This window comes from Rhipicephalus microplus, chromosome 1 (genome assembly GCF_043290135.1).
Source record: "Rhipicephalus microplus isolate Deutch F79 chromosome 1, USDA_Rmic, whole genome shotgun sequence".
Taxonomy (NCBI): domain Eukaryota; kingdom Metazoa; phylum Arthropoda; class Arachnida; order Ixodida; family Ixodidae; genus Rhipicephalus; species Rhipicephalus microplus.
This window is the reverse complement of record NC_134700.1, coordinates 265,370,151-265,397,138: the sequence shown is the minus strand read 5'-3', so window position 1 is coordinate 265,397,138 and position 26,988 is coordinate 265,370,151. Positions and strand designations below refer to the sequence as shown.

The 26,988-nt window shown below is 44.7% G+C and overlaps 1 protein-coding gene across 1 annotated transcript; it reads right to left on the bottom strand.

Moving 5' to 3' along the window:
• Positions 1 to 3,656: 3,656 nt before the first annotated feature.
• LOC142815936 (RNA-binding protein 8A-like) lies at positions 3,657 to 26,655 on the bottom strand. Its single transcript, XM_075894164.1, has 6 exons — positions 26,492 to 26,655; positions 17,496 to 17,555; positions 17,329 to 17,406; positions 16,709 to 16,845; positions 10,795 to 10,922; positions 3,657 to 3,796 (listed from the first exon to the last, which is right to left on the bottom strand). Exons 1-6 carry the CDS (start codon positions 26,553 to 26,555, stop codon positions 3,745 to 3,747), a joined length of 519 nt encoding a protein of 172 aa, XP_075750279.1. The 5' UTR covers positions 26,556 to 26,655; the 3' UTR covers positions 3,657 to 3,744.
• Positions 26,656 to 26,988: the final 333 nt, after the last annotated feature.

Sequence of the window (26,988 nt, the reverse complement as noted above, 5' to 3'; positions counted from 1 at the left end):
ATGTGGCCGTGCAGTGCTTCATTAGCCTTGGCGAGCTCGTCGGGGCTTTTCTCGAGGCGCTGAAGAATGCTGCAAAGCCCCGCCAAGTCGAATTCATTGGAGGCTAGATGCTCATCAGCGGCATTGATGATCTTGGTGCTGTGTCGCTGTCTAGCTGCTCTCGTGCTTCGCAGGCGTTCCATAGTCCTCTGTGAAACCGGGTCGGGTTTCGGCACCAATGTAAAATTTGAAGACTTCTTTCGTGGAAAACCGGGTTCAAGGGACTAATACACCTAGAGATGAAGAGCAGAGCGTCTCGATGTCCGTTTCTTGCGGCGTAAATCAAAGAACCCCCGTGCTACGCGCCTCCATCGTCTTTTATCTTCCTCTCCTGCACCCTATGTCCACTGCTTTTAACAAAGCCAACGTTATCCACCATGGAAAAGTGCAGAACGTGCCCTGCATCTGCTGATGCGGACAGAGAGGTTCTGGGTTTGAGTTGCATTGAAGAAACTTTCGTCTTCCAATTGTGCGTATTTTTTCGACGTTATTTCCGTGATGGTAATACATCACTGAAGTCTTGGTGGGCCCCGGCATGAAACACTTTCATGTGAAAATATGATTTGGTGCCACATTAAAGGCCAACTGCAACGAAATTTGGCGCCCCCCCAAAAAGGCAATATATAGGTAGTCTAGCTAGAAGTAGTGCTGCCTGCCAAATGTCGCCTTCGAAATACGAGCGCTTATCTTAGAAAAAAACTTGCAAACGATGGTGTTTTTGAGACCGAAACTAGAAAAAACGGCGCCATTACAACTGACCGGAAGTGACGTAAACAACAGAACAATCGTCTGCTCCGCGTCACTCCTCGAGCACCCACATCGCGGACGCACCCCTTACCCCTACTTAGTAGTTCACACTGAAGCGCCGCTGCTTTCTACAGCAAGCGAAATTCTCCTGCTGCCAAAACGCAGCATTGTTCGCACTGAACGCGCCCCGCGCCACCGAATATGCCATCTACCACGGCGCGAACGCGGGACGGATGCACTGTTACCTGGTTTTTGACGAGTCTCGCAAACGCCACAACGCTGTCCAGTGGTCTAGACTTAGGTGAATCTTCTACGTAGGAAGCAAGAAGAAGCAGTACTGGTTACTTTGCTGGCAAGTCGCTGTCATGCATGAAGAGCAAAAAAAAAAAAAACTGCTGACGCCAGCGACGTTGGTGTGCTCGTCTTGCTCTGCAAGACTGCGACAAGCTCGGTTACGCCAACGACAAGCTCGATCACCTGTACTGCGGAAGAGAACGTGAAGTAGGCACAAAGTTGGTTAAACTCCCATTGGTTACAACATTCAATTACGTGCACTACGACATGACAAGTGAATGGTGCTTGGCCGCTATTTTTAAAAATTCATTGACTATTGCAGCCTACGACAACATGTTGCGTTGGCATCGTACTGCAAAACTTTCCCGAGTCAACCGTTCGCGAACGGGCGTCACGCAGAAAAGAGAAATTCAGCAGCAGGGAGGATTGCTCACAAGGAGCGACACAGAGGCACTCTGTAGTATTCGTCATATCCGGTTTTGTCTGATTTGCCTGCGCACACCACTAGAGCTCCGCGTCATCTGCTTGCTTGCAGTTAGAGCACCAAATATAAAATGAATACGCATCTACGGATTTTTCACTGTCATTATCGTAACTTACCATATATATACTACGTATTCATGGCTTTTTCTGCCCAAGTAAAATTTCGTTGTAGTTGGCCTTTAATTGTATCTATGTATAGCTATAGTACTTATAGTTATTCTTCAGATGTTGCAAATCAAAGCTCTGGTTCTCTACAGAATGTAAAAGTGGTGCATTACGTCTAAGCTTGCATGTCATTGCCATGTGGGACAAAGACGCGAAGAAAGCCTACCTATCACAAAGTAGTTGCCTTCAGCGATTTCTGAATCTGTCAGCTCATTCGCTATGATGGTAACGGACTCTCACAGTGGCCATAGCCATCTCCTAAAAACACATTCTTCGGAAGGTATGTACCGTTTATAAAAAAAATTCTTATATGTATAAAAGAGAGACACTTTGTCCAATACTCCCGAGACCTTCCAAACACATTAACAGATGACTTAATGGGCGCAAATACCTAAGCGTAAGTGTTCTACGATAGCCGAGTGGTTAGTGTCTCCAGCAGTGATCTAAAGACTGTTATAGAGTTGTTTGATATAGAATATTAATGAGAGCTTCTTGCTGCATACTCGGTTTATGAAAATAGAATGCTAAGATGGAACATGAAAAGAAGCCAAGACCAGGGCTAGCTTTATTGCTTTTTTCCATGTCCCATCCTAGCACCTTTTGAGAAACTTGAGAGCTGGTTTCCAGCGTCTGTGGGCATGGGCATCAGCAGGGGTGCAGCGCAAATGGGGACTTGCCCTCGCCCAAGCTACGTCGGTACTCTTCTCTTCCCCTACACTAGCCGCTGTGCAGCAGTATTGTCTTGAGGTAGTTTGCACCACAAAGACAAAATCCTGCAGACACTCAATTCTGTGTGGTCGTGTGAACAAAGACCACTAGCGAAAAGTTGCGAAATCAGCCTGAACTAGCACTGCAGTTTGACCTGTTGCCATTTCGGCAAGGAAAAACAAACGCAATTCTTATTAGAGCTGCCACGTATAGATCACTTACAAAAAAATCCCACAATGACCATTGTGGCCAAGAATGCAGAGTGGGTGCGGAGTACTTCTGCTGTAGACTTAAAATAAGAGTTTAATAAAGTGGTTAACTACCAATGCATGCTCAAAGAAGTTGAACTATTGTGAGCAGGTCAGCAGGCACTAAAGTGAACTATGCACCAATACTGCAGTTTTCACACACTGGACTTTAGTCGTGGCCAATGAAATGACAACAGCATCAACCAGTGAAGGTCAACAGTGACAACAGGGGTGGACACAAAGTTCTCAACTATCGTAGCAAAACTTAATGGGCAAGATGGGCTCGATTCTTTGAAAGCTTGAAATACTAACATGTTTGACAGCAGGGCTGTTTAGATTTCACATGCTCATGTAATCCAGAAGACCTTTGAATACACAAACTGCCACATTACATTCTTTTCTTAGCATATACTAGTTTGAGTTCTTGTATAAATCAGTGTGTCTTGGAAGCTTCCATCCCCTATGCTTAAGTACACACAACCTAAAAGTGATTAAGTGCCAACATTTGAAGTAATAAAAGTTCATAATTCAATTCTATCAAGGGTGTAGGAGGATTCTTCACTACTCGGCCCCAAATGGTGGTAAAAGGTATAAGGTGACCAAAAAAAATACTCTTTGTGTGTAGTTCAACCCAAGGGCGTAGGCAAGAATGTTTTTCAGGAGGAGGGGGGGGCAGAGGAGAGTGTCACTTTTATCTGAGCTGAGGTGCGGGCCTGCCATACAGATGGAGTGTCATTTCGGGCTCTGTGTACCATGGGAAAAAAAAAAAGTGGGGAGAGAAAGAGGGAGAATGACACAAGCACAGTACACCACCCCCGGCTACGCCACTGGTACTACCCATCTAAGAGTTGACACCATCTTATAGGGGTACAGATTTGCGGGTACCTAGAGCTACTTAAAGCAGTATGAAATGTGCCGCTGCTGCTTACTTGTCTACAAAGTAGTACCACTCAAAATAAATGATATATGAGGTGACAGAAGTACAATGTTTTATTGGATTAAAAAAAAAACTTGCTCATTACATGGGAAAAAGATAAGTGAAATCATCTTTGGGCATGACTCAACGGCGCCTCCTATCAGACGACCGGTCCCTGCGACGATGGCTTCTTTTTCTGAAATGCAATAACACAACAATAAAAAAGAAGGCGACTAGAAAAACAAAACACTGTAGGATTACAGCACCAAAAAAGCATGAAAGTCACAATGCTGAGTTAAAGAGACGCAAAAAATAGAAAGATTATTCAACTGAAGACAATGGGAGGCCAAGTTATCGGACCCAGGCCTAAAGAATAAGCGAAGCCTGGTTCAACAGGTACGGGAGATGGCAAAGGCTCGCAGCTATATAGAATAAGGAGGCAGCCCAGCTTGCACAGTGCGCTTGCTCAAAAAAAGTTTATTCTCTCACTCTCTCGTATTAGCACACTACTCTCTCATATTACCAGAAGCACCACTCTTGCCATTATGACACCTAAGCAAACATGAAAGCATGCAAAAAAATGCATTTTGGTGTGCCATTTCGAGGTTCCGCCAGCAACTGTCACAGTATGTCACAAATTTTGACTGTGTCCTTTAAAGCCCCTATATTTCGTCACTGACGAATGGCACGTTGAGACTGCGATTCGATGCTGTGCTGCCTTTGTTCACTCCCACTTAATGACTCTGATGGTACTCTTAGAAACCAGTGTGTCTACCATTAGAGGTGCCCTCCAACACTTTCTCAAGAAACCATCAAACAGCGTCATTAAAAGAGCTTCTTGACAAAATGACTGCCATGAAAATTTTAGAATCTGTCAAGTACATGCTGAGCTAAGTAGAATCTCAATGATTTGTATTCGAAGGGAGCATGAAAAATATTCGTATCGTCCCGAATTCGTATGAACCTAAAACAAGTTAAAGTTGATTATGAAGATGAACAAGAACTTTATTGGGGTCAACTACTTGCTGAAGAAAGTCCATGATGTTCATTTGAACTTTCCTGCTTCACTGCCTCTCAATAAAGTGTCGCGGTTTCTACACTCATGTTGCTGGCACTATCAGGCGCTTTCACACTTGGCATCTAATCTAAGGGAGCGAAAGCGGCAAAATTTGTTGAAAATTCACTCGCTTTACTGCTGAAGCGGCCGGAAAAATGCTCTGCGAAGCTGACACGAAAAAATATCAGTCCTGGAGAATTCACACCGGAGAATGCAAGCGAAAACGCCACAGCAGCTTCAAAACCACGTCCGCGCCCGTCGAACAGCCGCCATCGTCACCTTCACCGCTTGTGAATTTATTTTCTAGCATTACAATTTGTACCAAGTTCTAGCTATGCATGCAAAGCACCGAAAAGAAATATTTTACACTTTTACAAATGTTGTTTTGGGAGATACGTCAGAAGAAACAACACGAGCGGACGCAGCGGCAGCGACGTATTCAGCTGGCAGTGAAAAACGAGACACGTTGGGGCATGCCAACTGACTGCTGCTTTGCTTTCTTCTACTTCCGTGTTCGCAGCAATCCTAATTCAAACCGGGTTCTCGATGAACCAGTTTTTTTTTTTTTTTTTTCAAGGCTGTGAAATTTATCTTGTGGTGCGCAGGTAGCTAGCGATTGCGGCAACACATGCCACCGCCGATGCCATTGCTGCCATGTTAAATGTATGGCTGATTGTTTACATCACGTGGTTTGAGGTTTGAGAGCTAGCTAATGCGGCCGGTGCAGCCAAAGCCGTAGAAGAAAGGCAATCTGCTATCGCATGGCGGCGAAATCGGTCTCGCACCAATTTTTTCGTGGTGTGGTTTTCCGGCGGCGAGGTGAGGGAAATCCTGGTGAATTTTGCCGCATTTGCTCCCATCGAGGCCATGTATGATAGGGCATTCCTCCCACAGAAAAGCCCCGTCGCCCCGGCCGCGTACAGCTGTTAATCGCACATTCGTAGCATCTGCAGTTGCTGGGGAAACCATTCGTATAACACCGAATCGCAGCGTATTGTATATAATGTACCCTATCTGATGCAACCTTAAAATTCGTATCATCGCAAAATTCGCATCAACTGTAATCGTATCACTGAGATTCTACTGTATAAGGATTTGCCACATATTTAAGAGCTTCCCGTCTCCTTTCGTACCGGCAAGCGCACTGAAAGCTACCCAGGGAGGAGAAAGTACCAGCAAGGACACTGAATCTACACGGGAGGGGGATCACAAGGACACAAGGAAGCAAGATGTGCCCTTTTGCAAGTGCATACCATGACCTTGAACATTTTCGTTTCTTTTTTTCTTCAAACAGATGGCTTATTTTCAATGTGATAGACAGTGAAAAAGGGGGGCAGTGGCCGCAATAACTATGCGGCTCACATTGCTCAAATCTGTCAATAGCTGTGGACTGTGCTTACGACTTCCGTCATTTTAGGTTTATGGCATCGATTGTTAAGAGAAGAGGGAACGATTTCTAGCAGAGTTAGATAATTAATTTAAAATTCCAGGTCTATGCATCGTCATGCTTTACTTGAGTGTTCTCAGGAGCCTTGAATATTGATCGGCAAGCATCTTCTAACACGCTGAAAAAGTGTTGCAGGGCCCCTCTTAAAACCTCTAACATTGTAATAGGCTTCTATTGTTTCATTTGTTCCTCTACAGCTATCTTTAGCATTGAATAATTCCACTCCTGAAATACTCTACTTATGCGGCCGCAAAACATACAGATAAGTAAGTTAGTAAAGCCTATGCCCTAAGGATGCCAGAGACTTAACATTGCAAGTTTCATGAAAATTTTACTGGCTTAATGTAGCCGAAAAGAAAGAGTGAAAAAAAAAAAGGGCAGATCCCACGTACAGTGGGAATCGATGATATGTGACGCACGAATGAGGAAGGTTGATATGTCACTTCAACATCAGCACGTTACGAGCTGAAGGTAAATTATGCCATACATGACTTCCGTGTCAAGATTATCATGTTTGGATGTGTCGTTTACCTTTTTCAACTATTCGCGTCACGTGATACCAAATTTAGTATATGTGGAGCTACTTCGTCACCCATTGACGTCATGTAACACCAAATTTGGTATATGTGAAGCTAACGAAACAGCCGTGACGGCATCATGAAGGGCCCACTATACTCCAACGTAACGTTGACGCACGCGCACGCTGGGCACAGCGACGCTACATTAGCAAAACGTGAGCATTCTATAGTTTGATGCCCGGCGCGACCGGCATCCGTCGGCGCAGCATCACTATAGCGCGGCATGACGGCAACCGGTGCGAAATGCACCGCGCTGCATTTCACACCGATGCGCTCCCAGACAGCCCTGCGTCTGCCTGTTTTTGTGACAGAGGGACGCTGAACGCGCTGAAGCGCAAATGCATCTAAGCAACGCGGCGCGCACCTGCAAGTATAAGGCAGGACCGGCGCCTGGCGTGGCAACGCTGTTGTGACGCGACGAAACGAACGCCGGCGTCGTCGAAATGTATTGGCGCTTTGACTGTGGCATGTAGTCGTGTTCTCAGATGACACTTATTTTAAGATTGTCATGTTCACACCTGTCACATGCCTTCGTCATCCATAGACGTCACGTAATACCGAACTTGGTACGTGTGAAGCTAGCAAAACGGCCGCGAGCGCATCATGAGTGTAGCCTGTAGTCATGTTGTTACATTATACGCATCTAATGATAATCATGTTTGCACCACTCCCGTAACTTCGTCATCTATTCATGTACCATAATACTGAATTTGGTTTATGTGACACTAGCGAAACAGCCATGAGCGCATAATGAGCGTCGTATGCAGTCATGTTGTTACATGACACGCATGTCTTGATTTTCATGTTAAGGTCTGTCCCTTGTGTTCGCCATGCAATCATGTCATACCATACCAGTTCTGAAAGATGTCATGTGAATGAAACCGCCGCAACAGCAGCAGGACCATGAAATGTAAATCATGGCATACATGTCATAATTTTCATGTTATGACTAGTCAAATATGCTTGTCATACAGTCATGTTATGCCATACCAAGTTTGGTATCAATACCATAATCGAAATGGCCAGGAGAGCTAAATGTCGTAGGTGGCTAGATAGATAGATGCGCTCAAAGTCGCCGAAGTTCGCTAAAAAACGCTTCGCATTTAAAAAAAGTTGAAATCTGCACATCACACAGACAATCTGCTGGTAAGATTCTTGCACAAAGTTCCGCAATCAACCTTACAACTTTGTTTGACCCTCCTATAAGGAACCAATAAGGGAAATACTAATGACAACAGGAGCAGCCAAAACATTATTTAACAGTCCAAATTGACCAAGCCTTTTAGTTCCTTTTCCTTTTAAAAGCGCACTTGACACACACACATTCTATAATACTGTTGCACCCGGATATATCGAACCTGAAGGGGATCACAAAAAAATTCTGTATTCAGGTAAATTGACCATACAAAATTTTCAGATATATTCAATGGGTATTATAACTGTTTGATATCCACAATGATTTGATATACAATCATGTTAATTTTATTGTTATCAATGCACTTCACTGCAAAATAAATTGATTCTGATATGAACTTGAGTATAATAATCTTATGAATTATTTGCAATAATAACTAGACTTTAGCAATTTGGCAAATAACATTGGAGCAAGAAAGATAGCACCACTGGCTAGAGCGATTCCTTGGCACTCTGACCAATTGTTTTGTTCTTGAGCTTGAGAAAGCAAAGCCCCAATAAGGTATTGATTGTAGTATAACTATTTTTTCTGCTACAGCTGCCAAAAACCAAGTACATATTTCGAACAAGTGATAAAAGTGAACAAGCGGCAGAGTGTCCACGAAGATTTTACCAGTTCTTACAAAACAAAGACAACCGTATCCCTGATGAAATAATGAACGGAGAAACCGCTGTCACAAATAAAAACAAAATAGCAAACGCATTTAATTCCTACTTTCAGAGCGTTTCCTCAAGACCACAAAACTTGAGTATTATGACGGTGCCAGGTCCTTCAAGCCTAATAAATATATCCTTGGAAGGGGTGACAGAACTATTATTGCGGCTAGACGTAAAAAAATCGACCGGCCCTGACGGTATCCCAGCTGTTTTTCTAAAGAGATATGCTGAAATTATAGCTAGATTCCTAGTAATAATATTTGATGTTTCGATTAAAACTAGTACAGTGCCAGACGATTGGCTGCTAGCACGTGTAATTCCGGTATTTAAGAAAGGTAACAGATTATTAGTCAGCAATTATCGACCAATCTCCCTTACCTGTATTTGTTGCAAATTACTTGAACATATTATAGCGAAATATATAAATACTTTTCTTGATCAAAAAAATGTAATTCACAGCACGCAACATGGCTTCCGACGGGGATTATCTACCACCACACAATTATTAGCAACTGTTAACGAGTTCTCCAAAGTTCTGGACAAGTCTGGACAGGTTGATGTCATCTTTATGGACTTTTCCAAGGCCTTTGACAAGGTCCCGCATATCAAGCTAATAGATAAAATGAAGGATATTGGCATTCCTCCGGAAATAATTAACTGGGTCATAGCATACTTAACGAACAGAAAACAGTATGTAGATATAAACGGTTTCACCTCTGGTTATTTGGGGGTGTTATCTGGAGTCCCGCAAGGGTCAGTTCTCGGGCCAATACTATTTAATATTTATATTAACGATTTAGTTCAAGCCATCCGACCTGGCGTGTCTGTTAAGTTATTTGCAGACGATTGCATAATTTTTAATACCATAAATTCTATCTCTGACCAGCGTGACTTGTGTGAGAACTTAAACTACATAAAAGAATGGTGTAAAAAGTGGGAAATCGTAATTAATTTTGAGAAAACTGCATATTTATGTCTGAGTAACAAAATCCGAAAACTGGAGTTTACTTATAATGTAGGTGGATACGCTATCAGGCAAGTAGAAGAATTCAAGTACTTGGGCGTAACGATTACATCGAAGCTTAGCTGGACAGCACATATTGATGGTATATGTTTTGCTGCCAGGAGAAAATTAGGCTTTCTAAAATATAAATTGGGTCGTTCTTCTAGTTCACTAAAACTTAGAGCCTATAAAGTCATAGTTCGTCCTTCTCTTGAATATGCCAGCATTGTGTGGGACCCCCACACAGCTGGTAATATACAGAAAATAGAAAAAATACAACGATTAGCTGCTCGATTTATATACAACCGGTATAGATGTCGCGATTCGCCGTCAGCCCTGTTGCAGGATGCGAACCTCCAACTTTTGGCCGATCGAAGGAAAACTGCACGGCTTAACTTTTTCCGCCTTTTATACTTTTCCAGATCAGGATTGCATGCACCAGATTACATAACACAGGACACAACCAGGGCTTCACGTCATAAACATAGTCGTAGCATTACACCTATATTTGCACGCACTAACATTTACAAGTATTCATTTTTCCCGAGAACTGTCTCTGATTGGAATGCTCTGCCCCATGATTCCCCTATGCTCGACACGCCGAGATGAAACTATACCCTTTTCTTGTCGCTTAAGTCTGCTTATTTGCCTGTATTTGTCCCTTGTTTTTCGCGAATTTTTAATGTACATAAATTTTGTTCTGCAATGAATGTATACTGCAACGGACGTGTATGTATGTACAAGAATTTTGAACTGTATTGCCCTCTCCTGCATGGACCATACTTGGTCCGCAGTATGTGATAAATAAAAATAAAAAAATAAAAAATAAAGGTTGAATAAGACAAATATCATACAATTATAATGCAACAACAAACATGGAAGTTTCAAGGCATACTTTGCCTTCATTAAATGCAAAAGCCTTTGAAGATAGAGACATGAACTATGCAATACGAGTTTAATTGGTGGAAGCCATACTCCTAATTTCTATCCCTCGGAAAAATGGGGGGAGGGGGACCCCAGAAATACATGATGGGAGTTTCATATAAATCTGTTTTAACACTGTATTCTGTGTATTCAAGGAAGCAAACACTCAGAAGTCAAATTGCCACCTTAACGCAATATGCAGGTGTGTAGAAAGTAGAAGTGTTGAGACACTTTCGGGCAGCCCAACTGAACAATGGGCTAGAAATAACGAGGTGCTGATACTGAGCACAGCGAAGCAACAAATCTTCAGGGAAAAACCAAGGCGATTGCTTACTTTTTTGTGGGTCCTTTGACAAAGGCCCAGTCCACATTGATCACCTGGTCCAGGATTTTCGCCCCATTCAGAGAATCAATGGCTGCTTGGGCCTCCTTGAATGTCTCGTACTCTACAAGGGCATAACCCTACGTCAAAACAAGAAATATGGTAATGTTAAAAAAAAAGAACACATGCTACAACATGATGTGGTATGGCATTATCACAGACATCACGTCAACTTGGAGGTAGCCGAGTGCCGGCAAAAAGAAACAAGACAGGCCTTTTAGTGGGCACATTTTAGATTTGTATAGTCTGTTCCCAAGAATAAGGCTGGAGCTTTACCACCTAAGCTAACAATTAAAAGATAAGGTTACACAACCAGGCCAAATTAATTGCTCAACTCAATGCACAGAGAAAATGAACCTGCCAGATTTGTTTAGCAGAAATTTGGAAGATGGCATAAAACATGCTTTGTGCAACACTATGGGGTGTTCCTTTTGCCATTTGATAGAAATTCTTTCACCTTACTGATCTCCCAAAAATGAACAACTCAATTTCAAGCATGCGCTTATTGTAAAGCCAGTATAACTTGGGTATTATCTTTAAAATATAACAAAGCATATGCACCCTTTTGAGCTTTCAGTAACATATTGAAGATGAAGACCCATGCAACGATTGTAGAAAGAGCCTGTGCTGCTCGCCGACAACATGCTAAACTTGAAAAGAGTGTCAGTGATCTCAGTGGTGACAAACGGCATTCAGAAATTCCCTGAATAACATATGACTAGATGGCCGTGCATTTCAGCAACAGCACAACATCGATGATGTAGAGCATAAGCTTGCAAACACTGGTTGCCCAATTTTAGGTACAAAAGAAACAATGACCTGAATGTTTTATACGTTGGCGGAAAGCCAGACCAAGAATGCTTAATTTCTACAATATGTTCTTATCTGCAACTGATTGTTATCAACAAGTAACTTTATACACTTGTTAAAGGGGCCCTAAAACACTTTTTTTAATTTACCATCGAATGAATTCACTGAAAGAGTTTATCGCATCACGAATTCAACTAAATGAAAATTTTTAAAATCTGTCAAGTACGAGCAGGGTTACAAAGATTTGTCGCACGCCGCAATCGCATTCTCTCTTCTGGAAGCTAAGCAGGAAGAGATCGCATGGGGAAAAAAAAAGAAAGCGTCACGCGCGTCTCGTGAGCTTGAGCACTTGCTCTTTTTTTCGAATACGTGACTTTTTCAGTGTGATCGCACGCACATGCGTGGACAAGTCGCGGCCTCTCATGGTGATACCTGTAGCAGCCGAGCGCGCTATGTTCAAATCAGCCAATGGCTGATATATGGCCTTCTACGAGTGATTTTTGAGCTTCCTCCATCATTTGTTGAGAGAAGAGAAGGCAATTTTTAGCTGACTCGGATAGTTTATGGTGAATTCCAGGACCCGTGCGGCACTATTATATTTGGCTCCCGTGTTCTCGGGAGCCTCTACAACCGATCCGCAGTGTTTTTGGACCATGCTTGAAAAGTGTTGCAGGGCCTTTTTAAAAGCTAGTTTTTCCACTCTGGAAACCTCATGCAAGTTCATCTTACAAATTTTCTATTTTTCTTTAGAATAGAAAAATTGTAATTTCCAGAGATCAGTCGCTCGACATAAAAACATGCTGTTGCCAAGTGCCACTGAATAGTGGTCGAGCTCTAAACCGCCCACACGTGAAAACCTAGTTAAGGTGTTGCAGCTGTACACGAGTACAACAAACATGTAACTGTGAGGATTTTGCCAAGTGCTGCTGTAAAGAGGGAGTCACAAGTTTGACGGGCAAAGTATTGCGCCCACTTATTTTTACTTTCTTACTTTGCAATGTTCTGTTCATTGGCCCATTTCTCCCCAGGCCGAGTACACTGCAGTATCCTTTCAACGGCTGTAGCATCAAGCCAATTTTCGCAAGAACTAATTTATACAAACACTCTTTTTTCCCGAAATCAATCTCCGAGTGGAATTTGTTGCCCCGAAACTCTACTCTTCTTTCCTTTTCACCATGAAATGCGCCTTGTGTTTCCTGGCTTTCACATACTTGTTTGATTTAACAATTTGTTGTGTGCCTAAGAGTGTGGTGCTTTGCTTATGGATTGTGTTGCAGTGGGTGTACTCAGCCCTCTGGAAACGAGTATAATTTGATGATGATTGCTATGTTTTTCTTACATTTCGTGTATACCAGTATCAATTTTGTTGTAACTTTGTTGTACTTTTATTTTACCTTTGAACTTGCTGTACCTTTCCTGCTTGGACCTTAAATGGTTCGCAGTATATGATAAATAAAAAATAAAAATAAAAAATATTCAAGTGCCAAGGAACTCCCATAGTTATAACCGGTGATTGTTATAAGCGGGTCGAGAAAAAAGAGCCAGAAGGGAGATCAAAACATCTTATTTGCATGAATGTCGGGTAGTGCAACCATGTACTTGTTTGTAGAAGAGACATAGTCTGTCGGCTTTGATTGCTTAATGTGAAGCTGGCGCACATCTTTCTCAATAGCGTCTAGGTGCTCCACATAGCTGAACGGGACGTCTTTCACGAAAACAAAGTCCCACAGCGACTGTACCACCTGCTGGGTCTTTTGCAGTGACAATACCTAGGTTGGCTGCTAAACCGCATCATTGGAGTCGTCGCTCTCAGTGAAGTAAAAGAAATATATACTTAGCATATAACTTAAGATAGCAGTACGCATACATGTGATGATCCCCTCATCATTGAACCACTTAGATGTTTCCACAACATCGTCTGCACGAAGAAACTTGGCCAGACCCGACACATCTTCTATATAGGCACCAGCCACAACTCAGGCACCCTATTATCCTCAGGCACTTGGCAGGTTTCTCCTGGCATCACATCGGATGTTTGGAAGGAAAGCACTTCCTCCTCTCGCTACCTCATAAGCAGTGCAGCCAACCAGCTTTCTGAGAATGCAGACAAAGTGCAAGGCGAATCACAGCGCATAATGTCAGCATGGTCAGCGCCGAACAACATTTAATGCCCGTGCTGTAGCCAGATTCAATCGCTATATACAAAATCGCTGCACTGGGGAATCTAACAAGCAGTTTATTTTACTATAAAAGGCAGACAGAAGGCATACATATTTCACTATAGAAGGCAGGCAGTAAAAGTGCACGGTGCCGTGAAATTGTTCATCGCTACATCCATTATCTTATTATGAGAAGACTTTGCTGTATTCCTCCTTGCCAGGCGAGGACGAAAAGCAGGCAAGGACGAAAAGCAGCTACAGGCTTACAAACAAGCTTTTGCTGTAGCTGACGTGACCACATTTTCCTGATCATGGCACAACCAACTTCGGATATACTGAAACGCCCAGAGGGCAGCATCGAATTGTTTTCTCTATTTTGTGCCGCACCCAACTTCTGGCACTGCTAATCATGGTGGCATTATGAACTCAATACTCATGTTTGCTCGAAATGTTAAAAAATACATTGCCACACACACTCCTTTCTATGTTTCATGTTGCCAGTGTATTGCACTTGCTTTTACTGCCTTGCACAATCAGCGCCAGAATGTCCGAGAGCATTCTAGATAGTTTTCTGGTCAATTGTACGGCTTGAGCGCTCAAACGCGAATAGCCAAGTTTATTCTGAAACAAGTTCGGCCACCAGCGTTCAAATATTTGACGCCACATGTATAAATGCCGACACTTTGTTTGCTGCCATCAGTGTATCAGTGCACAGTGTACGTTGCTAGCTGCAGTTTGACTTTCAGTTTCCCGGCCACAAGTTCAGGCAAACAAAGAGTTTCAACTGGGACACACTGACTGCTGCTTTCATCAATGTCACGGCCCTTTGAATATATCATGGCCAGTTGAAGGGCCTGTTAAGTACCACAGCACTGTCGTCATTATGTGGCAATGAGTAGTTGTCGATCCAAGGTTAACATGAGTACAGTAAAAGCTTGTTAATTTGAACTTGGTTCATTTGAACTTACAGTTGATTGGAACTGACACCCTGGTCCCAGCACAGCCCTATGTGTTTGAGTGATATGTGGGGTTTGATTAATATGTGTGGTTCAACGTCCCAAAACTACGATATGATTATGAAAAACGCCATAGTGAAGGGCTCGGGAAATTTAGACCACCTGGGGTTCTTTAACGTGCACCCAAATCTGAGCACACGGGCCTACAACATTTCCACCTCCATCGGAAATTCAGCTGCCGCAGCTGGGATTCGATCCCGCGACCTGCGGGTCAGCAGCCGAGTACCTTAGCCACTAGACCACCGTGGCAGGGCGGCCCTATGTGTTTCTATGGAGAAAAACTCTGAACAACTCGAACGCTTCAGTTTATACAACAGTTAATTCAAACTGGGAGCCATCTGGCTTCTGACCATTCTCGCAGAAATCTGCCCTGAATGATCATAATTCGAGCCATAATGTCCACCAAAATTACTCATTACTTTCATCTGTGTAAAACAAGTGTAGCGATTGATTTCCATGAATGCTTTTATGGTTATAGACGCCATTTGTCTTAAGCTGCTACAGCTGTATGGGTGGCATGGCCCAGTCAGGCAATGTTTGTTTGCCTTTATACGTGACAATGTTGGTTTCAATAAACTAAGGAAAAAAAGACTAAATTTCGATTTGTTAACTCTGCCATGTAAATGAACGTGTGTTGAGCACCAATAGCTTCGTATATTTTGGGCTTTCAGGCTCGCAGCTCATGTGAATGCAAGTCGCTGCTTGTTTCCGGTTATGTTTGCTGTTAGAGGATGAACTTTATTTACGAAATTACCTGCTACAAATGTGCAGTATCGCCTAGCTTGAGGGAACTAGTCCAAAGGTGGCCTCTGTGGGTTCTCTCCGCACAGTGGGGCGTGACGTCTGTTCAGCACCTGCACCCTAATTCGAACTCTGCTTAATTTGAACAATGTCATTATCCCCTATGGGTTTGAATTAATGAGCTTTTACTGTAAATGAATACCGGTGAAATAAAAGAAATATATACTTAACATATAACTTAAGACGCACTGATCAGATGATTGGCTCGTGATAGCTTAGGGCAGCATGTGCAGCATACATCAAAAACAAGAAGGAACCAGGCCCATAAAAATTGACATAGACCTCAGCGCTTACATCAACGTCCATCTTTGTATCCATTTAACCCTTTTTTATGTATGCTGTCATAAGTTAAGTTACAAGATGATTAATCAAAGTCAGCAAACTATTTCCCTGTGAACTGAAGAATACAGTTAATTGATTGATTGATATGTGGGGTTTAACGTCCCAAAACCACCATTTGATTATGAGAGACGATGTAGTGGAGGGCTCCAGAAATTTAGACCACCTGGGGTTCTTTAACGTGCATCCAAATCTGAGCACACGGGCCTACAACATTTCCGCCTCCATCGGAAACGCAGCCGCCGCAGCCGGGATTCGAACCCGCGACCTGCGGGTCAGCAGCCGAGTACCTTAGCCACAAGACCACCACGGCGGGGCTGAAGAATACAGTTAAACCCCTTTATAAGAGGCATGCTCCAGACGGCAATGCTCGTCTTTTATATGAGATGTCTCTTATAAGCAGGGTACCTCATATGCATTTTCTTATCAACCAGTAGGTGTAGGCACACTGGTATCTCTTATACCCATTTGTTATATCAGTGTCTCCTATATAGGGGTTCAACAGTATCTGCACTACAATGAACGGGCAGTCCGTATGGGCAATGCAAAAATAATACCAAGTTTTAGTCTCAGTACCTGTGCCTCAAGAGGACATTCAAGATTACTCTATTTTATAGATGAAAAACTACATTTTGGGGCTGTCATGGAATTTTAAAAACTCCGAGCCAGCACCAAAGCTCTAAAGAAACTGGCAATTTTTTTTCTTCCATATTATCAACAACCAAATCAGAAACAACTTGCCTTGAGGAAACCTGTCCTGCGATCAAGGTTAAGGTGCAGGTTCTTAAGCTCCCCATACTCGGCAAACTTCTCGTAGATGTCATCTTCCTGTGCTTCTTCGTGCACACCAGTTACAAACAAAATCCAGCCTTCAACCGCTGCAATGTATGAAAAAAAAAAAAAAAAACGCCAACCAGTCACTTCGAGCAGCATACAAAAAGGTAAGCATGCCAAGCATTGCAGAACCTACTCCTGGCAAGTTGAGCTTAATTCATAAAGGTACAACATCCATAACAGCTGCGGTGCCAGGATATTTTTGCCTATGAGGGGGTCCTGGCAACCAATAAGTTCCTTCAAAGGGGAAAGGAGTGGTGGAGGAGGGGGTTGCAGACAACAACATTGTGATGTTGTTACCCCCTTACCCCCCCCCCCCCCGCCCCACTGGCATCGCACCTGATCTCCCACCAGAGAAAAGGTCAGACACACAAAGAAACACCGGTTCAGTAAAGGGCTTTAGAGGATCTGTTCTCAACTCTCTTCAATATGTTCGAAATTGCTGCTTTAGTTTATCCGGATGCTACAAAGCTGAATCTCGGCAGATAAAATCTTTGTCAATAAATCACTTCACAACGAGTACTTACACCTCTGAGGGCCCGGTTCGTCATTATCATCTGTGTCCATGGCATCATATTCGTGTATCTCCTCTCTGGCAGTTCCTTCTGCAAGAGGTCATTAATAAAGGTCGTTCAGCTAACACAAAGCTACAGGCAACAAATGAAAAGGTGCACAGAACTTTGATGCTGCATACCTGAACCAAATCCTCGGCCTTTCCTCTTACGGGCCCGCTCTTTGAGCTTCTGCACACTCTCTAAAATGGATAAATGAATCAGCACCTTTAAACGACTCTACATAAAAAATTAGAAGCATTGAACAAGGAAATTTAGCATATACTAATATGCATAAATTCCAAAGATGACATGGCACAATTACTATAATTTACACCAGCCATTCTATACCTCAATAAAAATAGTACTTTGGAGCCAGTAAAAAGAACATTAAACAGTTACCAGCATTACCTAAAACAGCAGATGCTCAAGTTCAACAATGCTTTAAAAATACATAATTTTAAATATAATTTCCTTCCTGACTAATGATAGAAAGCTGACAGATAGTTGGAGTGGATTCAGAGTGGAAGTCGCTCTGTGTAGCAGGAGCTGCTGCACCGAGATCGACGAAGTGGACAGGAACTCGCCGTGACGTACTCCCTTTAACACGTTTGTCTGCTTGGGGGCGTCGCCAGTAGTTGGTTCACTGCATAGTACTAGTACTTAACTTCACTATATATCACGCCTCAGTGGTGTCAACCACTGCCCAATAAAAAGGGTACAGCCTTATCCACCCACCCATGTTTTGGTGGTAATGACGAACGACATGGGCCAGTCGGCAAATTGTGTGGCATTATTTCTGCTACTCGAGAGCGACAGCCCCAAGTCATGAGCATGTTCCTGCATGAGTGATTGATCAGATAGTGGCAGTGATGCTGAAACTGCCATGCACAAGCAAGGATTCAACAGAATTTATAAATGGGAAAGAATAGCTAGAATGTATGCACTGTACTCACGACAACTCGAAACTTGATAGATAGACTTTCCACTTTCGCATTGCTTCAGCGGCTCAAGCTATGTTCCAGTCACCGATCAGGAAATGTTGCTCTATGCCAGAGCCGAGTGCTCCAACTCAGCCATTTTAATTCAGCTAAGTAAAATCCACCAGTAATAATACCCCTTAAGGGTTATGATACTCTTGGGTTAATGATACCTCTTCGAGGTATCATTATTGATGTCTTTGAGAACATTAAAATGAATTGAAAGTAAGTCTATGACCATCTGCTCAAATTTACAAGTCGTAAATATATAGATTGGCATGTAATCACAGTGCAGTATTTTAGTGGCTATAAAATTCCCATGTGTGAGGTCGAGAGTTCTATTCTAGGCCACAGTTGCTGCACATTAAAAGAAGTTAAATGTAGAAATGCATGTACTTCGATTCAGGACACGTAACAGAACGCCAAGTGACCAAACTTTTTCCCAGATACCCAGAACTATTTGCCTCATATTTCAGTTTCACATTGCAAAAAAAAAAATTTATTTAATGCTCTATGCATTCTTGAAAGGCATGAGAGTAGCAGTTTGTAATGTCAGATGTTAGACCATATGTACAAATCTGGCATCCACGCCAGTGTCGTTTTGACATTTCTACAGTACTCCTTGCAATAAAAGGTGCTGTGTTCACTCCCGTGACTATGCATGACTAAGAAATCTTAGCGCCACAGAACGGAAACAAAAGAAAGAAACGTAGACAACACGAGCGCTAGACAATATAGCGCTCGTGTTGTCTACGTTTCTTTCTTTTGTTTCCGTTCTGTGGCGCTAAGATTTCTTAGTCATGCATCGTTACCAACCTGCCCAACTCGCCGCACTCACCCGTGACTATGTCGATGTTGCTTCTAAAGCTATTGTTTAAAAACAAAACAAAGTGTGATGACGTTTATTGAACCAGAGAAGTCGCAACGATGTCGCAACGAAAAATGGCCGTACGACAAGTCTGGCAAAGGCGACCCAGGTTCTCATGCAATCAGAGCACGGGGTTTTTCGTTCTCTTTGAAAGGTGCATATGCGTTAGTGCGTATGCTCCACGACAATACCCCCCAGGGTGAAGAGTAGCCATCCTGGCGACTCAGGGAGTAGGCACAATGAGGGGGTCGTAGTAGGACTTGAGACGGTCGACGTGTACGGTCTTGCATCCTCGACGGCGCAAACCTGGCGATTGTGTTAGGGGCTCGATGACGTAATTCACCGGCGAGGTTGCGTCAATGACACGGTATGGATCATGGTACCGAGCCAGAAGTTTAGAAGACAGGCCAGGAACGTGCGGGGGCACCCAAAGCCACACGAGGGAGCCAGTACGAAACGTAGGTGCTATGCGATGAGCGTCATGTCGGGTTTTTTGTAGACCTTGAGCCTCACTTGTCATAGACCGAGCCAACCGACGGCAGTCTTCAGCGTATCTGGCGACTTCCAAAAGCGGGGAGCACTCCGATGCATCAGGGCGGTACGGGAGTATGGTGTCGAGTGGGCGGGATGGTTCGCGGCCGTACAACAGAAAGAATGGGGAAAAACCGGTAGTCGCTTGCGTCGCGGTGTTGTAAGCGAAGGTAACAAAAGGTAATACAGCGTCCCAGTTAGGGTGGTCGAAGGAGGTGTACATCCTCAGCATGTCGCCAAGTGTGCGGTTGAACCGTTCAGTGAGACCATTCGTCTGTGGCTGGTATGCGGTAGATTTCCGGTGGATGATGTTGCATTCAGTGAGAATAGCTTGGATCACCTCCGACAGGAACACTCGACCCCTATCACTGAGTAATTCCCGTGGAGCCCCGTGGCAGAGAATGAAGTTGCGCAGAATGAAGTTGCGCAGAATGAAGAGTGCAACTTCGTGGGCGGTCGCTGCCGGTAGAGCTGCAGTCTCAGCGTAGCGTGTCAGATGATCGACGCCGACAATAATCCACCGGTTTCCAGAGCGACTATATGAGAGGGGGCCATAGAGATCGATACCTAAGCGGTCGAATGGGCGAGCCGGGCATGGGAGCGGCTGTAACATGCCAGTAAGGTGCTGCGGAGGTGTCTTGTTCTGTTGGCAAGTGGTGCAAGACTGATCGTAATTCTGCACAAAGCGATACATTCCTCGCCAGCAATATCGTTCACGCAGCCTTTCGTAGGTTTTCAGGACACCTGCGTGAGCACTTTGGGGGTCTGCATGGAAATTCATGCAGATGTCAGAGCGCATATGAGTTGGGACAGCAAGGAGCCACTTCCGACCACCAGGCATGTAGTCGCGGCGGTACAGAATGCTGTCTCGCACAAAAAAGTGGGCTGCTTGTCGGCGTAGCCCTCTCGTGGAAGGGACAGCAGACGGATCGGTAAGGTAGTCGAGTAACAATGCAAGGTATGGATCTTTACGCTGCTCCGAAAGCATGTCAGTGGTGTCTATTAGTGACAAGGTGGTAAGAAGGGGTGACAGAGAGGCCACATCTGGGGTTGATGGCGATCACGAAAATGCATCGGCATCCGCATGCTTGTGACCGGAACGATATACTACACGAATGTTGTATTCTTGCAATCGAAGTGTCCAACGTCCCAGGCGTCCGAACGGGTCTTTCAATGTGGACAGCCAACATAGAGCGTGGTGGTCTGTGACCACGTCGAAAGGACGGCCGTAAAGGTACGGGCGAAACTTCGTCAAGGCCCAGATTATGGCCAAACAGTCCTTCTCTGTTACGGAGTAATTCAATTCAGCCTTCTTGAGAGCGCGACTTGCATAGGCGACTACGTATTCGGCTTGGGTGCCTTTCCGTTGTGCCAAAAATGCACCAAGACCGATGCCACTTGCATCGGTGTGAATCTCTGTGGCAGCAGCGGGGTCGTAGTGACGAAGAATAGGTGGTGAGGCCAGCAGGCGGCGCAGCTGGTGAAATGCGTCATCACATGCAGGTGACCATGCAGATATACTTTTGCTGTTGGAAAGCAGACTCGTAACAGGTGCGATGATGGACGCGAAGTTGCGCACGTAGCACCGAAAGTAGGAGCAGAGACCAACGAAACTTCTTAGGGCTTTCAGTGATGTGGGCAACGGGAAGTCAGCGACAGCTCGAAGCTTATCGGGATTCGGAAGAACACCATCTCTTGTGTTGACATGTCCCAAGATGGTTAGTTTTTGTGCTGCGAAGTGGCACTTCTTGGAGTTAAGTTGTAGGCCTGCAGAAGTTAGACACGTCAGAATCTCGTGGAGGCGAACAAGATGTGTCGGGAAATCAGATGAAAAGACTACGATGTCGTCCAGGCAACACAAGCAAGTTTTCCACTCATGGGCATGCAAGATGGTATCGATCATGCGCTCAAATGTGGCAGGTGCGTTGCAGAGCCCAAATGGCATGACTTTGAACTCATATAGGCCATCTGGCGTTACAAAGGCTGTTTTAGGGCGATCACAATCAGCCATTGACACCTGCCAATACCCGGAACACAGATCCAAGGATGTAAAGTACTCGACGCCTTGTAAACAGTCAAAAGCATAGTCTATTCGTGGTAGCGGGTAGACATCTTTCTTCGTAATCTTGTTTAAGCGGCGGTAGTCCACGCAAAATCTAACAGTGCTATCTTTTTTCTTTGCCAGAACCACGGGTGATGTCCAAGGGCTTTGAGAAGGCTGTATGACTCCACGTTTAAGCATGTCGTCTACTTGCTCCGTAATGACGCGGCGCTCTTCGGCAGAAACGCGGTAAGGACGCTGTCGCAGAGGCAAATGTGAGCCGGTGTCAATAGTATCAGTGATAGTCATGGTGCGGCCCAAAGCAGGTTCTTGAAAGTCAAAAGAAGAGCGAAACTTGTTAAGGAGAGCAACAAGTTGGCGGCGATGCGAGAGTGGAAGGTCTGCGTCAATAGCATTGTCGAAGGATGACAAACTTGATGGCTCAGACGCATGAGTGATTGCGGCAATGTGACATAGCGTTTCGTCGGGAAGAATAATATCATAGATATGGTCGACAGGTAGCACATATCCCAACGCTTCACCACGAAGTAAGCCAATGGAGTAGTTGCAGTGGTTGGTAACCAGCATTACGGATAAACCAGACGCAATTGTAAGAACGGCAAATGGGAGAATGATGCCCTCGCGTTCAGTAAAAAACAGAGATGGCGTAAACACCACCGTGACGTCAGGTTGCGCCACACATGAAAGGCTTATAGGGACCGAAGCTTCCGGAGGCAAGGTGATGTCGTCGTCAGCGATGAGTTTGCAGAGCCGAGGAGACCGGTCGGGTGGTGGAAATTCACATGGTGGCACAAGGGACACTTCGGCACGGGAACAATCGATGATAGCTTCATGACGTGATAAGAAATCCCAACCGAGGATAAGGTCATAAGAGCAAGATGGCAGAAGAAAAAACTGTACGACGTACAAAACGTCTTGGATGATGACGCGCGCCGTACACACAGCCGAGGGATGAATGCGTTGCACGCTAGCCGTGGACAGCACCATGCCACAGAGAGATGGGGTCACTTTCTTCAGTTTCCGAAAAAATTTGGCGTTCATCACAGAAACCGCGGCCCCGGTATCAATTAACGCTAATGTGGCGACTCCCTCAACATCGACATCAACAACATTTTGCGGCAAAAACGGAGGCCTTGGGAATTGCGCACAAGTTGCAGTTCTTGCCTCCGGAACTGCACTGATTAGTTTCCCTCCTCAGGAGGTGGTCGACGACGCATAGGCGATGGCGATCGGCGATGAGGGGATGGGAAACGAGCAGTCGATGGGCAGCGATCCGAGTCTGAGTGCCTCTGTTCATATGCAGACGCGGTGGCCTGCTGCGGCGCGTAGGTAGGAGTTCCGAAGTATGCATTTGCAGGTGTGGGGCGACGGCGGCAGAAGCGTGCAATGTGGCCAGCGATGCCACAGGGGAAGCAGATAGGACGATTGTCTTAGGTGTGGCACTCATTAGATCGACGGAAAAAGCGAGGTGGGGGCCTGTAAACTGGAGGCGAGGCCGGAGGAGGTGGAGTCGATAAGGCGACTGGATGCGGTGCGGACCGCGCGACCACAGCTGCGTAGCTGAGAGGTGAAGGTGGTGCATAGCCGACAGCTGAGAGATTAGGTGCTACTGAAGTGCATGGGTAAGGGACCTGCACTATAGGGAGGACATCGCAAATTTCAGTGCGTATGGCCTGCTGCAGTGTCGAAGGCAGGCTTGCGGTCGGCACGCCGCTATGCGGCAGCAGGGAGAGCTGTCGGGCGACTTCCTCCCTGATGAAGTCTTTGATCTGGTTGGACAGACTTTCTTGGCGAACGTTGGCATTTGCGAGTGCGACGGCCAAGATCGAATCCGGCGGTGGGACACTCTGTCGGGCGATGGAACGCTGACGGCACAATTTATCAAAGCTCTGGCAGAGGCTTACGAGGATTGCCACCGTGGTCGGGCTTTTCGCTAGCAACATCTGGAATGCGCCATCCTCGATGCCCTTGAGAAATGCCGAATTTTCTCTCCTTCAGGCACAGATGGATTCACACGCCTGCAGAGGTCGAACACGTCTACTATGTAACTAGTAAACGTCTCGCCAGGCTGCTGGGCTCTGTGGCACAGACGCTCGTCAGCGCGGAGCTTGCGGACCTCTGGTCGGCCGAACGCTTCAGTCACGAGTGTCTTAAAGGAGGACCAGTTGGCGATGGCGGTTTCGCGGTTGGTGAACTAAAGCTTAGCCAAGTCTGCCAAGTAAAAGATAACGTAGGCGAGCTTAGAGTCGTCCCACTTGTTGCTGGCGCTTACGCGTTCGTACAAGGAGAGCCAGTATTCGACGTTTTGCTCACCACTGTCGCTGAAGATTGGTGGGTCCCGTTGGCGAGTAGCGCTGGGGCAGGTAGACGGGACAGCCGGTGGTGCTGGCTGGGCTGGTTGGCGACTGCGTCAGTCATGTTTAGCGGTGGTCTCTCCAGCAACTTGCGAGAGCGGAGCTCCAGGTCTGCTTGGGGATCTCAGTAGCCTCCACCAAATATGATAACGTTTATTGAACCAGAGAAGTCGCAACGATGTCGCAACGAAAAATGGCCGTACGACAAGTCTGGCAACGGCGACCCAAGTTCTCGTGCAATCAGAGCACGAGGTTTTTCATTCTTTTTAGAAGGCGCATACGCGTTAGTGCGTATGCTTCACTATAAAAGAAATGATTGAATATGATGTATCAGCTTGCCTCAGTGTTACGATATGTCATCCCAAAGATAACAAAAAGGTTGGAGGGCGGTTCACATTAAACTTCAGGAGTAGAACGCGATAGCGTGATCGGGCCCTGAGCACATCACCTTGAACTGGGGTAACACACATTTGACCCACCTCAACCAACTAACACGCCTACAGAATTAAGCACTTCGGACTCTAGACTTTCAGCCATTTTTTAACCAATGCAACGCCACTTTATCAGAATTTAAATATACATCCTCTTTATCACCTCTTTCAGCTGAAGTTATCAATTGTCATGTATAAGCTTTTTTGCGGTAATGTGCATATAGATGGCATTGTCGTGAAAAGCCTTCTAAAGAATAATATTACTGGGTTTTCTGAGCTTGATAACTGCCTTCTGCCTAAAGTTTGCACAAACTACGGCAAGTTCACTACCACATTTACGGGAATCAAGCCGTGGGATTCCCTTCCTTATGTAATAAAATCATCAACCACAGAACATGCATTCAAAAACCAAGCGAAATATTTTTTGCAACAGTTGTCTTCATCTTAGCAACTGATTTTAATGTATCGATAACAAATGCAACATGTTATATTGGCCTTACGTTTTGTAGTGTAACTTGCGCTTGTTTGTTCTTCAAAGTTTTTTTTTTTTTTTGCCTTGCTAAACATATATGTATATTCTATTTTCGTTTTTTCACACTGTGCTTTTTTTTCTCTTACTGAAGATACCGTAACAACTGAATGTTGTATATTTTGTTTCTTCTCCTGTTAACATCATGTATGGGAGCCCCCCTGACAGTTTCTAACTTTGGGGCTCTTTGTGTGTATTACCAATACTGTACGCACTTTTCTGTAAACTGACATTGTTGTTGAATAAACTTGAACTTGAAAACTTTAACTTGAAAACTTTAACTGTGCCACAAGGAAAGGAACGTTTCTACATGTGCCAGTTCAAACTATCCTATAATGCCTACTGCAAGTACAGTAGCGAAGTGCCTACTACACCTAATTTTTTTTCTTTTGCATATTGGCGAAGCATCCACGACACATTACGTGCATTAATGAGACTCCTCTCACAACATGACATTCTTGTAGCGTTTACTTTAAGAAGTTTCAAGTGCTGGCGTTCCTTTGTGGTAGAATAGCGGCTTGCCGCGCGGAAGTCGTGAGTTGGATCCTTACTCCAACCGAAGATATTTTATTGTTGTTTATTTGCCTCCGTCTTGAATTTTCACTCACAAACAAAGCCTATGGTTGGTCAACGACGGCACCATCGCCAAAATTCACGGAAAGCCCGTTAAAGGCAATCGCATTGAAAGAGTCAATCAACATGTCGGCAAACCAGAACTGCGACGAACCTGACGCTCTCTGAACCGACACAATCGGTAAATGAGCCCGCCGTATTCTCCAAAAGTATGCAAAGACCAACGCCGCAACGATACCACATGTGGTCGTACCGCATGCTAGCTAGGCTCGTATTGAAACACGAGAGGAAATAGCAGATGCAGCCTGTGAAAGCGTACGCAGCCACCATACGGCGACAGGATCCTCTGCAAAAAGCTTCAGCGTGTGAAATTATGTCGTCGTTCACTACAAGCCTTCACCAAGTCCCCAACAGCGCTTCGTTAACAGCGCGAAAACAATGAAGGATAACCAAATAAACTCATTCATCACTTTTTTTAATCAGAAGCGACCAGTCGGGCCGTGCGTGCGCAATCAGAAGTTGCGGAGGTTCCAAGCAAGTGCCAAACTGGCGACGCCGCTGTTCTATTAGTAACACCATGGCTAACCGGGTTGTAAGCATGCCGGCCACAGTACCGTCACCTCGCAGCAATAAACAAAGCAACGCAAAGGATGCTGCGGAATAATGCAGTAAGCTTCGAGCCCAGCAATGCGCGAGCACGAAAGTTTCCCTGCCTCAGTCGCTGAAAGAACAATAAACCAAGGTCTCGCAAACAATAAACTGAGCCCAAGTCTCCAAGCGACTCTCGCGTTGAAAATAATTCATTACTCACGGTCTCCTTCCTCATCAACTTCGAATTCTTCTGCGCCGCCATCGAGATCTAGTACGTCCGCCATTTTTCCAGGAGTGCGATTGAAAACACGGGCAGCACGCTGGAGGCTGCCCCACACAACACCTCTACACACACGGAGGTCTGCACAGCAATTTTCTAGGGGCTCAGAGATTCGCAGAAAAACAAAAACTAAAAAAATGCCGTTTGTCAAATCAGCATTGATGTTTGCGCAAAAAAAAATGCGGCATTAAAGCGGCGCTAGCGACTGTACATATAAAAGTTTTATGTTATAAACTTTAAATGAACTTGTTATTCTAACATTTTTTATGTAAAAAAATTTTATCAATGAATTGCTAGCACTTTATTTTTAGTAGGTTTTATTTTATCTTCGGTTATTGTCAGTGTTTCGAGAAGGTCACTTACTTACGGCACATCCATGGTTTAATGCTTACACCATAGCAACCATTTGAGTGACTTACATAACTTACATTCGCGTA

Coding starts and splice junctions, on each gene's coding strand:
- LOC142815936 (XM_075894164.1), bottom strand. CDS start 26,555: ATGGCGGACGTACTAGATCTCGATGGCGGCGCAGAAGAATTCGAAGTT. Junction 17,556..26,491: donor AGTTGATGAGGAAGGAGACC/GTGAGTAATGAA, acceptor TATCCATTTTAG/AGAGTGTGCAGAAGCTCAAA. Junction 16,846..17,328: donor CGAACCGGGCCCTCAGAGGT/GTAAGTACTCGT, acceptor CATACATTGCAG/CGGTTGAAGGCTGGATTTTG.